The 13,063-nt window shown below is 54.2% G+C and overlaps 1 protein-coding gene across 5 annotated transcripts in view; it reads right to left on the reverse strand.

Moving 5' to 3' along the window:
* Positions 1-1,378: 1,378 nt before the first annotated feature.
* The window catches only part of F8 (coagulation factor VIII), a 39,312-nt gene continuing 27,627 nt past the window's right edge, over positions 1,379-13,063 (reverse strand). For 4 of the 5 annotated variants that reach the window (XM_087748803.1, XM_087748802.1, XM_087748805.1 and 1 more), the window contains 12 exons: positions 12,683-12,851; positions 11,634-11,840; positions 10,513-10,741; positions 10,233-10,415; positions 9,910-10,026; positions 8,573-8,644; positions 8,161-8,246; positions 7,511-7,666; positions 6,523-6,667; positions 5,495-5,643; positions 5,020-5,196; positions 1,379-4,804 (listed from right to left, as the gene is read on the reverse strand). In XM_087748803.1, the coding sequence (XP_087604929.1) occupies positions 4,649-4,804; positions 5,020-5,196; positions 5,495-5,643; positions 6,523-6,667; positions 7,511-7,666; positions 8,161-8,246; positions 8,573-8,644; positions 9,910-10,026; positions 10,233-10,415; positions 10,513-10,741; positions 11,634-11,840; positions 12,683-12,851 (1,846 nt within the window). In that variant the 3' untranslated portion in view covers positions 1,379-4,648. The remainder of the gene's footprint in view (positions 4,805-5,019; positions 5,197-5,494; positions 5,644-6,522; positions 6,668-7,510; positions 7,667-8,160; positions 8,247-8,572; positions 8,645-9,909; positions 10,027-10,232; positions 10,416-10,512; positions 10,742-11,633; positions 11,841-12,682; positions 12,852-13,063) is intronic. The other variant, XM_009464199.2, reaches the window with a different exon arrangement.

A 13,063-nucleotide genomic window follows, 5' to 3' on the forward strand; every position in this document is an offset into this window, starting at 1 on the left:
CTTGCTCGTGACAGTGGGGATTTCGGAGCTATGACCCAGACAGCATGACCCCAAGGAGCAAACCTGCCCCAGAGAAAAGGACCACCAGATGGTGGGTGACGCACACATGTATGAGAGGCAGCAGAGAAGCAGTAGGATCAGCAGGGTGATGGGAAGGATGTACAGGAGTGCCCATGGGAAGTTCTTGTAGAGGTGAGACCACACGTTGCTCAGATAGTCTGCCAGCCAGGACCAGCGGACACCTGTGGGAGAGACATGTCCTAGTGACTGCGAGGAAGTGATAGGAGAGGGATGTGAGCCAGGGCCTGTGCTCCCAGGAGGTCTTTGTGGGACAGGCAGTGGTCAGGGCTGCTCGCCTTGGGGGGGTTTGCTGGTGGCAGACCCAGGGACGTTCAATCCTGACTCAGATTTCACATGCCTGATGCTGCCAAAATGAATCCCTCTGATCCCAAAAGCTGTTTGAGTCTTGCAGCAGAACTCTCTACTGGGGAGAACAGAGAGTCACTAGAAACCCTTCTTTTTCTTGGATCTGAGTGTATTTTGAGGCAGGGCCAGGCCTTCTTCTCTGTGCTGATGTGCAGCATCCAGCCCCTCTCACTCTACATACACACATGCCACTTCCCTCGCTCTGGGGCCACCATAAGGAACTTTAGCCCCAGGACAAAGCCAGTGCCCTCCGTGCAAACTGGTTTTACTTGGGTGCACAGCAAGTGGAGGAGCAAGCCTGGTCATGTACCCATGTACACAGAGGATGAGAGGGTCGTTTGGGGCACCACAAAGAGCGTTCCCCAGTCGGGGCTGCTGGGTGCCTTGTCTGCTGCAGGCTGAGGCCAACAGGGTGGACAGGGAGCCCCTAGATCACAAGGGGAAGTGTGCCCACTGCTCCAGCATTGAAAAACTTCATCCTTCCCAAGAAACTTCCTGGAAACCTCCAGCCCCCTGGGCTGAAGTTCCTGCAGTGGTCTCCAGACCAGGACTGCTCCACAGGGCTAGCTGCCCACCCCTTTCTCCTCCACAGCAGATATGTCAAGTGGATGGGGATTAAGAGGCAGAAGCCTGTGGATCTGCCACTCAGAGGTGGCTGGAGTGGGCAGTCAGTGCTGCTCAGGGCAGGCAGTCTCTCTCCTGTGGCAGCTGTTGTGCAATTATGTGGGATCACCTGGCTGGAGTCTTCTGCATCATCCACATGTAGCTCCAGATCCACTTCGTGCCCTATCCTCAGCCTCACGCTGCCCAGCTGGGCAGTGGCTGTGGGCTCTGTTGAGGGAGTTATGCCACCTGCCAGGAATTATGCCACCGTCAACAGGGCTCAGCCCTAGGTTCCTGCTCAAAGAAGACGAGTCGCCAATCTGCTGAGTAAATAAGTGGTTTATTTATCTGACATGCAGAGCACCTTGAGCTGTGTGCCTCCAAAGAGAGACCCCAAAAAAAGAAATCCCTGGGCAATTATACCCTTACAATCTAAGTTCCCCACTCCTCATGTGACAGTTCTGACCAGTAGTAATATAGGGTCTGGGGTCTTCCCATTCTTCATTGGGTCCCTTAATTGTCTCTAGGCGGGCCGTTTGTTCTCTTATCTCTAAGGTTGCTGCATCAGCTGATGATGGTAGCAGCCTTCCTTGCTTCCTTATCTTCTAGCTCAAACCAGCTCTGGGGGCCTTCTTTTACTCAACTAGGTAAAAGTTCAGCATATCTGGGTGAAAGTTCACAGCTTGCAGCCTAAGACTTCAGGAAATTTAGCTACTAATGTTAAGCAAGTTCTGTATAAGCAGTATACCAAATCGCACAACAGGCTTGCAGTGATGGTAGAAGATCAGGGCAGTCAGCACCAGGTGCAGAAGACAGACATGAGGGCTGTGTTTTGCAGCTGGGCACAGTGGGACCTGTGGCCCAGACTTTGTCTGTGGGGTTCCCTGGAAAGTCAGTAAAATTACAATAGGATGAGAAAATAATGGACTAGGTTGGGGGCCTAGAAAAGTCCCAGGGTGCCTGACTGCATTTAGCACCAACAGATATGTCCACTGGGCTGGAGGATGCTGCTTGGACCGTCATCTCCCCTAGCCCTGCCCAGCTGACCAAGAAGGATCTGCAGGGCACTTTGGAGCATCCTTGCCCAGCAGCTGAGGCAGTCCCAGAGGAGGAATATTCATTGAGAGCAAGCCTTGCCTCTCCTGGAGAGAGGGGGTTGGGCAGGGGGAGTGTGGACATACAGTGGGACCGCGGGGCATGGCTTTGAAATGTGCTGCCCTGAGCACATCCCAGAGGCAGGACGGCTTGGCTCCAGGCTCCTCTTGCACTCGTGGGCTAGAAACAGGCTGGTAACAATGTGGGGTAGGAGACAAGAGACATGGAGAGCAGAGAGAAGCCCTGCAGTTAATTGTGGAATACAGAGTAGGAGGGAGAAATGTGACAAGAGACACCTGACAGACAGAAAAGGGAAGTCTAAGTCTGTTCATTCCCTCTTGGTTACATATGGGGAAACTGAGGCAGAGGAGGTGGTGAGCAGTTTGGCCCATGGCTGAGCTGGGAATTAAGCTGTGCTCTCCTGAGTTCGCTTCACTCCCTGTCAGCCACAGTCCCTGCTCAGGTCCTCTCTTCAGCATGCTGCTGCCTGTTTGTTATGTGCTGGCAACTTTTTCTGTGAATGGTGCCTTGTCTGCCCAGCTGCAATACCTGCATACATCCCCCACATCTGGCTCAGGTGCGGGATGCATACTGGGGGCTCTGCATCCAGCACAGGAGAAGCCAGACTCAGAAGGAGCCCTGGCCCATGGCTTATCTGCCTGGGGCTCAGCATTGAAACACCTCACACACTTTGGATTGCAAAATAATCTCTGCTTGGGCTATACTAGAAAGGGATGGCAGGGGTGTGTTTTGTCTTCCTGGAGACACCAGATAGCTGTGTGATCACTGGATCACCCAGCCCAGGCAATCCTAGCAGCTGAGACATGAAAGAGAACAAGATCCCCGGTGTCCAGGAGGATTGGGTCAGGCAGCCCCTGCTGCATCAGGGCTCTTTGCAGGATGATGACTAGGCAGGGCATCCCGTGGCTGAGAGGCAGAGGGCTTTGTGCTGGTCCAGCCCTTGCCCTGCACAGAAACATCTGTGGCTTGGGAGAGGCTGTGATGCATCTCAGATCTGTGTTGTGCTGGGAAGAAACAGCTGCTGTTCGGGGCTGAGCTGATGTCTCTGGTTTGTTCTCTCTGCCAACAGGCCCTTCACCATGCCTGGGATGCTCCTCTGCACTGGTGGTCCAGAGACTGCAGCCAGCTGTCCTTGTGCAGCATTGGCCACTGCGCTCAGCAGAGATGTAGTAGCCTGGAGCTGAGGAAGGTTGCCTTGAGAAGGGCCCAAGGTGGCAGGTTTTGTCTTCCCAGCCTGAAGGCTACCCTGCCTCAGGCAGAGGCGTTCCCCTTTGAGAAGCTTATGCCTCCAATTCCTCTCTTCAGGCCAGCGCTTGCCAGGCAGCCTCTCCTCACATCTGTGCCTGGTTATTGTCAGAATGCAATTAAGCCAAAGGGTGATTGCATCTGCTGCTTGGGGCTGTAATGTAGTCACTGCCAGGGCCACAGCAAAGGCTCCTTGTACAGCAATGTGGAGCCCAGCAGTTGCATAAGGCTTTTTCAGCCCTACTTCATTTGAGACATAAGATTCTGATCTCCGCTGGCTGTGGGTTCCCAGACAGGTCATGCCACCGGGCTGATCTGCAGTGCGTGTCCCTGCTTCCTCTGGACACAGGCCACTGTAGAGGGGAGCATCTGTGTGCACCACAGCCAGCCCAGTGCACCCAAGGGCAGGCAGGAGCTGGGTGGCTCAGAGCAGCCGTTCCTTGCACAACCACCCTGCCTCATGGCAGGGCCCTGGGGTCCCCACCATGACCGTCCCCTGGTGCTGCTGGCAGAGCTCTCCTCAGAGCTGCCCCAGGCTGCATCTCTTATAGGTGTGAGCAGAGATTACCTGACTCGGATGGGGCACTGTGGGAATTCACAAGCCAATCACTCCTCCCGTGAGTGAGCAAGGAGGGCTTGCTTGAGGCAGCCATGGAAAGCAGAATGGTGGCACCCAGCCATGACAACAGGAGCATTATGGGAAGATGAAGGGAAGTGGAGGGCCAAAGCCCAGTGCTGAGTCAGCCTGAGCAAGCCCTGCCTCCCTTGAGCCACTGATCCCCACGGATTGTGAAATGGATGCTGGGGCCTGGAGCAGGGCCTCCTCCCCCAGTCATTATCTTTGCTGCTTCCTCCTCCTCCAGGACTGTGCTCAGGCAGCAGGAGCTTGTGCAAAAAGAAGCTGAGAAGCTCTGGGGCTAATTAATTACTAGCTGCTGGTAATGCTGACTGAGCCCCTGGGGCAGAGGAGAAAGTGCAGAGAGATACTGGAAAATTACTGTTTAATTCTTCAGCATTACACTGGAAAATTACTGTTTAATTCTTCAGCATTACGTCTGACTATATGGCGTCTGGTAGGTGAGGGACAGGAAGAGACTGAAAATGAGCCAGCCACCATGACAGCTCTGCAGGCCGCCTTCTCCCCAGCAGCAGGGGCAGCCAGGGCCCTGGAGGGCTGGCTCCGGCCCTGGTGAGAGTTCAGTGTCTGGCTGGATGTGGGTCCTCAGGCCGGCGCTGCCAGTGCCTGGCCCTGCAACTGTCAGTACTCCTGCTGAGTGTCACAGCCAAGAAACTCTATCCGCAGGGCAATGTGGTTGTGCCACTGGCGGGGGTGTATCCTCACATAGCGGGCAAAGACGGGGGGCTCCAGGGTATTCATCACTGTGCTGGCGTGGTCTTGGTTTGCTTTGAAAATCTGGAGAGGAGATAGAAATCAGAGGTGCACTCTCCTCTTCTTGTATAGTGAGCCCATGACTTACCAACATGATCAACCCAGACAAGCACCACTTGGGAATGCTTTATGGAGGAAAAAGCACAGCCCAGATCACTGCTCTTGCAAAAAATCCTGTGAGCATGTTTGCTGCCAAGGGCTGTGCTGGCTGCTTCTGGCCGTGGAGCAGCTTTGCCTACCTTCTCCTTGCCATCCTGCAGGACTGGGCTCCAGTGCCCTCCGTTCTGGCTGCTGGAGACAGCAAACTCCTTCACAAACATGTGGGTGAAGACAGCTTTGGCACCTTGGGTTATGATTGCAGTCACCTTCTTGGTTACTTCAAAGTCCACCTGCAACCACTCTCTGGGGCTGTTGCTCTGGGGAAGGACAGACTGCCTTTAACCCTTCAGCAGCAATGAGAAAGACATGTTAGCTGCAGCTGAAGCCAAGCTAGCCCTGCACATAGTCCTGGGCTTCACCTGCCCTACCAGGCTGGAGCTGCTGGGTGGTAAATCAGTGTGGCAACTCTCCTGCCTGTGTGCAGGCAGGTTACACAGTGCGCTCCCCACGCAGCCCTGGCTAGAAAAGGTTGCACGCACCCAGCCTGCCTGCTGGGATCCCACCTGCCTGCCCATGCCCCAGCTGCCTGCCTAGGGATCTCCTTGCATGGGCTACCTTTGGCCTCCATGCGTTGGTCCTCCCCTGCAGGTTCAGGCGGGCCTGGGAGGGTGACCAGCTGGAGAAGAGGCTGGTACTGTAGGAGGACGCAGAGATGCGCTGGTCAGGGATCCCTCTGTTCTCCATTCCTAGGGGCATGGAGCAGCCTGAAAGAGAGAAGCAATGCTTGCAGAGGGGGGAACAGACCCATCATGAAGACGCCTTCTGGCTGGTCACTGCTCCAGCTGCCTTCCATGTGCCTTCCCTGGTTACAGGTTCTCCTGTGCCTTGCTACAGTGTCATGGTCCCTGCACTGCTCAGGGCCCCTGCATGCAGCATGGCTCTGGCTGGGGAGTGCCAAACTACACCTGCCACTTGTCCCACCTTCTTTTCTCACTGGAGATTTTATCTAGGAGGAATGTGAAGAATCTGTGCATCTGCCAGCACATAATGAGAACCTGTCTCCAGGGGAAGGACAGGAATACCTGGCAGGGAGACACTCTGCACATGGTGTGATCAGGTGTGCATGTGCACAGCTGTCTTAAAGCCAGCCGGCAGGCTTGTGGCATGAGATGACAGCACAGCCACTGCTGCTTGTAGCTGCTGGAGAGTCCTCCCTGCTGGTGTGTGAAGCTAAAGAAAGGATCCCAGAGCACCACTGCCCCGGGTCACACTGTGAGCCAGAGCAGTCTCGCCTTGGAGTGGCAAAACCAGAGGAAAAGCCAATAGTGTCTGTCTCTGCTTGTTACTTGCTCCCCCAGACTGGGGCAGCAGCTCCCCAGCTATCAGCTTAGCTGCTGCTGGAGGTTTCTGGTGGTTCAGGAAAAAGCAGTGGTGAGAGCTGGCCCCATGCTCTCCCTCTGGTAATTGCTATCTCTAAGACCATAATGAGATTTTCCAAGTTTGTTCCCCCGACATCTCAATGCCATCTCCTCCTTCCCCCTCCACAACTGCCAGGGGAGTCCTGAAAGAAGTGGATCTGGCACTCAGCACCCCACTGGATCAGTCCCCAGCTTTGGTGCTTGGTATCTGGAGGTGGGACGTACTGTTCAGATCACAGCCGATGAGCTCCATGCGCAGCGTGGTCCGGATGCTGTAGTGAGTGGGGTTAATGCGGATGTACCGGGCTATGATTGGAGGATTGAAGTGATTTTCTTTCACTCCGGTTGCATCCACATTTGCAAAGAACAGCTGCAGGGAAAGGCAGAAAAAGGATTGTTGTACCAGTGGAAAGAGAGCTAGACAGGACAAGGATTATTGGGAGATGAACATTTCTGTCTAGCACTTCTGTATCTTGTCACCATCTTTACAAGAGAATGGCAGCTCAGGGAAATGATTTGAGATGTGATTCAGACCAAAGAAGTGTGAATGGGCCAAATCAGGGTGAACCACTGAGAAAGAGGAGGAAGAGAAACTTAGGGTCCATGCAAATGAACATGGTTTTATATTTTCACCAAACAGAGGGGAGAAAAAGAAGAAAAAAAAGTCACTCCTGGGACTTTTGAACCTGGGAGAAGTTTTGGCCACAGCTGGTGTACATGATGGAGGCTTTTCTGGATACTTTTCTTCTCCTGCTGGAATGATCAGCTTATGCATATTTAGGTTGTGTTTTTTTCTAATGAGTAGAGATCCCCCAAATCATCTGCATCTGCACAATGTTTTTAGAAAGCCAAATTGGTCTTTGAGGCCAAAAAAGATATTCAGGCAAAATCTTATGCCTAGCTCTAAGTAACATGCAACATAACATTAAGCAGTGGATCTCACAACCACCTGGGACTGTGGAAAGAAATAGCTCAATTTAAAGAAAGAAATAGTCAATTTAAAATGAGACAGATGGGCACAGACAGCAAGTTCCTTGCAGATCTATGATCTGCGATTCAGTCATCCTGGCAGTGAATGCTCACTGTTCCTGCCCTAATCAAATATTGCAGGGACTTAGGAGATCTCTGCCTTGTGTGCAGTTCTCCCTAGCCCTCATCACCCCAAGAGACCCCATTCTGGGAAGACACTCTCATCAAGACCCATTTGCCTTACCATCTGGGTGCTGGTGGCATTCCCCTTGTATTTCCTCCACCTTTGCCCATCAAGGCTGTAGAAGACAACAAACTGGGAGATGTAAAGGCTGGAGAACTTTTGTCGGGCTCCTTGGGTTTTTATGCCATGAATAATCACGAGATGCAAAAGGTCCACCTGAGAACGAAAGTCAGGGATCCATTTCTGATGGAAACCCAAGCCATGTTCAGGCAATGCACTGTGAACCCGTGGAACTCGCTTCCTCATGGCGTAACTGAGCACAGGCTATTAAACTAGTTAAAATAGTCATTCATAAGGGTACAAGTCAGCCAACAGCTGGGAGAGGGCAGGGGAGAGCTGTTTGGAGAGGTGAGCTGTTCTCACTTGGTCTTCAGGGTTTTTTTGCACAATCCAGTGCTACAGCTGGACCATCAAGTGATTTCTCTGCTGTGCTGAGGATGGATCTGGGGATCAAGCCAGCAGCCACCCTGGCCAGCCCAACTGCCATTAGGATCTCAGAGCTCCCCTCCCAGAGGGGAAGCAGTTGAAATAGCAGGACGTAGCTGGGGAGACACTGACCATCTGTGCGGGGCCTTCTGCACAGTGCATCAGCCACGAGCATGCCCTTGCAATGCACCCAGTGGTGCCTCCAACCACAGAGCCCCTCTTACCTGGATCCAGGCGTTGCTGCGATCAGTGCTCCAAGCATTGATGGAGCCAGTGTTATCCAGCCTTGCCAGGTGAGGAGCCCACTGCCCTGCGAGGAGAATGCACAGATATAAGGACGCTGCTGACCCCTGGTGCTGCCCAGCCCGAGGCGGTGAGAAGTCCATCCACGGGATAAGGCCTGAGGATAACCCTAGGGTTTAGTAGCCACGTACAGGGTGGCAGAGCACTGACATGATGCGCCAGACATGTGGGAAGGCACCTCCAGGTCCCAAGTGGGACGCTGACATGGGCACGGATGGAGGAAGGACTCTGCCAGGGACCCAGCAGAGCCTTGGACAGGCAAGCATGTGAGTTGTGTTGGCTGAAGCTGCCCCAACCTCACCTGCCTCCCTTGCAGTGAGAATCCCTACTCACCATACTGACCCGATGCTGTGATCTGAGAGTCTGCAATGTGGCCCGAGGCCAGGCCAAGAGGGTTTCGGCAGTCTGCAGCCAAACAGGGAGAAGGAGGGTGAAAACCAGGGAAAGTTGATTAGATAACAAGGCTTGTGAAGGAATAGCCTAGGCTGGGTAGCAGCCTCCAGGCTCAGGGAGGTTATCTCAAGCCTCCAGGAGCCCCCAGGCTTGTTTGTCTCACACCAAGTTGTGGGTTTTAGATGCCTCCACATCCATCCCTGAATTTTAGAGGTGCTGGAGGTTCTTGCTCCTGACCCCGATGTCACCAGCAGAGAGTTCCCAGCAACAGCCGCAGCAGCCTTTTGCCAAACTCCTGTCCCTGAGTCCCCGATCTCTCATTCCCATGTCCTGATCTCCCAGCAGTGCTGACAAGTGTCTCTTCCTTATACCTATGCCTTGCTCCTGGGCCTTTTTGTTGCTAGGCAGCATCTTTTAAAAACAAATATCATGTCGCTGAAGGAAAGTCTGCCTGACATCCCTGTCTCTCTGTGTCTCACTTATGGTCTGCTGAGCACAAGGCTATTTGTCTGTTATAATAACCATCATTATTAGTGACTTGTCACATCTTGACATCTCTGCTGCATGGCAAATGCTTCTGGGGAAAATGCAAATTTGAAATCTTAAGCAGATTTTTAGCTTATGGAAACATTTTCTGGCTGACATTTAATACTCCTTTAGGAAGAGGAGAGAGACTGTCACTGTGTGATAAAATACTGCTCTCACAAACCACTTCCCCCAGTGCTTACTTATGGTGAGGTAGAAACGTGGTGTTCTGGGGTGAATGGAGCCAGAGGTTTCCTGTGTATTTTGCAGTTGCTCTTGGGGCTGTTTCTATCAGAGCCACCTGTAGTCAGGCAGTGTCACTCGCTGCCTCCTGCCATCACTCTGTGCCTCAGTTTACCTCTTGATATCTGGTTAGGCAGCTGGGCACTGTACCTTCCCGACAGCGTGGGCAGGCAGCAGCATGTGCATGTAGTTGCTGGGGTAAGTGCATTTTACAGAAAGTCCAGGGACCCTCAGTTTTGGAAAACAAGAGCTCTGGAAGCAGATATTTGCAGGCAAATGAAGCTGGTCTCCCATCCTTCACCCCAAACATGTACCTGACTCTGTGCTCTCTGCTGCACTGTGTAGGGTGGCAAGGGCTGAAGTCGTGACTTTCTTTCAGAGTGAAAACCCAGAAGACCACACTTGGGCCACCCCAAAGGAAATGCTGAGAGCCCTGGGGATGGAGCTCAAAAACATGCTGGCCGTGGCCCTGGCAGCAAGCGGGCCAGAGCACAAAGAGGATCACTCACTCAGGTTGTACACGAGGAAGAGAGCACTCATCCCAGCTTGCTGGTGCTCTCCCACTTTGCACTCTACCCGCCAGATCCCGGCATGTGAGGGCCACATCTCCACCGTTCCAAAGACACCTGGCCAGGAATGGAGAGCAGAGCAGAGGGGAGTTACTGGCTGTAATCGGATGCCACTGTGCCAAGTGCTGTGCAAACACAGAGGCAGACTCTTCCAGATCCATTCCCCCTCCTTGCTATCCCTCTGCAGGCTTGGCATTTCCTAATAGGCATGGACATGAAGCCCGGGCAGCTGGGGTGTGCACAGTGCCCGCGCTGCATCTCACCGGGATAAAGGTTGTAGACTCCCATGCGATACTCCTGGCTAGTCCTGACACTGAACAGCTGCCCGTGAAAGTGGACGGAGTGGATATCCTCAGTGCTGCCCATGTTCAGGAGGTGCCATCGGACCCGTTGCTGCTGAGCCATCACCAGCCCGGGCAGTGTATCACTCACGTAGCCGTTGATGGCTGGAGAAGGCAGCAGTCAGGAGTGTCTCAAGGCTCCAGGGTTTTTCCATCCCAGTATAGATTGTGGGATGGAAAGGGCAAGGGCAGGGGTCCTCACCGTGGAAGGAATGGTTTCTCTTAAAGTCAGGGTTGTCCTGCTGGATGCGGCAGGGAGGGCGGCAGTTCCTCTCCATGTTCTCCAGGAAGTACCAGCTTTTCGTCTCGTCAAAGATGGTGAAGAGCAGGGAGAACTCCTGCACAGCCAGCTGCCGCCTGAAAACGAAGCTCAGCACCCCACGGCGGCAGATGATAAGTGGCCCAATGAGGCCTGAGTGCAGGTCCTTCTCCTGCCAGGGAGCCAGGAAAGAAGGGTTTGCCTCAGAGGGGGAGGCAGCACTGATGCCCGCAAGTGGCACAGCAGAGAGGAAAGCGGTGGTCCTGTCTGCACCCGCAGCCTGGCTCCCACTCATGCACAGGGCATGGCATGTGCAGGGTGAGAAGAACATGCTGGTTTCACTAGGGAATCCCTACTCTGCCCCTAGCTAAGAAAGACTGTGCAGCAAGTGTTTGCATGTGCTTTCAAGAGTCTGTCCAACAGTCCCTACCCCACTAACATTGGAACCCATGGGTCAAATTCAGCCAGCTTTGGCAGAGGGGTAGGGGACTGCAGAATGCTAGTTCCCTACAAGTCTCATAAGCTGGTACAACTGGGGAAAGGGGGAAAAACCCCATTAAGAGAGGAGAGGAGAGGAGAGGAGAGGAGAGGAGAGGAGAGGAGAGGAGAGGAGAGGAGAGGAGAGGAGAGGAGAGGAGAGGGAGAGGAGAGGAGAGGAGAGGAGAGGAGAGGAGAGGAGAGGAGAGGAGAGGAGAGGAGAGGAGAGGAGAGGAGAGGAGAGGAGAGGAGAGGAGAGGAGAGGAGAGGAGAGGAGAGGAGAGGAGAGGAGAGGAGAGGAGAGGAGAGGAGAGGAGAGGAGAGGAGAGGAGAGGAGAGGAGAGGAGAGGAGAGGAGAGGAGAGGAGAGGAGAGGAGAGGAGAGGAGAGGAGAGGAGAGGAGAGGAGAGGAGAGGAGAGAAAGCAGCAGCATGCATTCATCACTGTATTAGGCACCTGAGAATCGACACAGCCACAGGCTGCTTTCAGCACAGCACCATAGGAAAAGCCTTGACCTCACAGCCAGGACCCAGGCATGCTGCCCATCTCTCCTTCCTGGGATGTCCCATGGAGCAGGCTTGCACCTACCAGGTCCACATTAGAGAAATAAGCCCAGGCCTTGCAGTCGAACTCCTGCGTGGTGGGTGCCATCTGGGGCAGGACTTTCCAGGAGTACTTCCGGAGCTCACCGGGCTCTACCACCTCTCCACCTTGTGTTGCACCCTGCGTGTCCTCATAGGCTTGCAGCGTGGAGTGGAAAGAGAAGGGCCGCGAGGCCAGGTTCTTGAACGTAACCTGCACCAGAGGGAAGGCAAAGCAAACGAGTGTGGGAGGGGCCTAGGTGCAGCGCTGAGAGTGCCTTGGACCCTGGGGCTGGATCCAGCCAGCTGGTGGGAAGGAGGCAGCCATGTCTCTGGTGCCCAGACCTCCAGCTGGGCTCCATGCAGTGGCCAACACCTGCTGAACCACAAGCTGTGGCTGTGCAGTGTGCAGTGGAAAGCACATCCCGGTCATGTCAGCAGGATGAGGCCCTCTCCCTGCTCAATGGGAGCAAGGTCACCTACACTACTGTCTCTGGAGCCCAAAGGTCCTGAATCCACCCTGGTGAAGATTTCAGTGAAAACTGGGCAACTTCTCCAGGCATACAAGTCCTGAGCCTGGTGAAGAGCCTTTCACATCTTCCTTAGGTGGATGCTGAAGGACCTTTGGTGGTGATGGAAGCCTGAGCATGCCCTCATATAGAGCACCCAAAGAAGCTGTACTGAACCTGCTTAGCTCATTACTCTTTTTACAATCCCTTCACCCAAAAGGCTCCCCGTGGAGCCCAAGAGCTGCTCGGGCTGTGCTGTTACAGAGGTTGGGTCTGTCTCAGGTCCAAGGCTTTGCAACTGACCACTCTGAGGTTCCTGCTGGCCCATTCCTCCGAGAACCCTCTGAATGGTGGCTCTGCCTCCCAAGCTGGTGCCATCCATGTGCCACGCAGTGTGCCAACGGGGCAGCTCCTGCCCCCAAGCCCTGAAGGTGAACCCACGGGCATTGCAGAGCCTGCAGGCCCACCTCAGCACTCCCTCTGGCTGAGCACAGCCAGCAATGGGGGAAATTTCAGGTTTTATAGGAAATGGGAACTTTCAATTCACCATGATGACATCTTCAACTTCTGCCCTGATGTACGGCCCGAGGATGCCCAAGTGCTCGTCCAGCTCTCCCCGCAGCAGCGGCTGAGTGAAGGAATCGTCCATGTACTCTCTGAAAACCACCTTGCGGTACTGCCGGAAAGGCTTCCTCCTGCCGCTCCAGGGGTCCCTGCTGGGGTGAGGGCAGTTAAGCAACTCAGGCGATCCATGTCCCATAGGGAGGGCAACCATGGCAGGGCTGCTGCAGGGCAGGGGTGATGCAGAGCTTAGAGCATCCTTGACCCACTTGGCAGGAAGCTCAATGTTGCTGGAGTTACAAAACTCCCCAGGTGGAGGGGAGGCACTGGGAGCATCCTTCCCCTGGGCTGCTTGGCTGGGTCGTAT

This window comes from Nipponia nippon, unplaced genomic scaffold (assembly GCF_047370975.1).
Source record: "Nipponia nippon isolate SJK-2023a ecotype South Korea unplaced genomic scaffold, ASM4737097v1 scaffold_12, whole genome shotgun sequence".
In the NCBI taxonomy this organism is placed as follows: Eukaryota; Metazoa; Chordata; class Aves; order Pelecaniformes; family Threskiornithidae; genus Nipponia; species Nipponia nippon.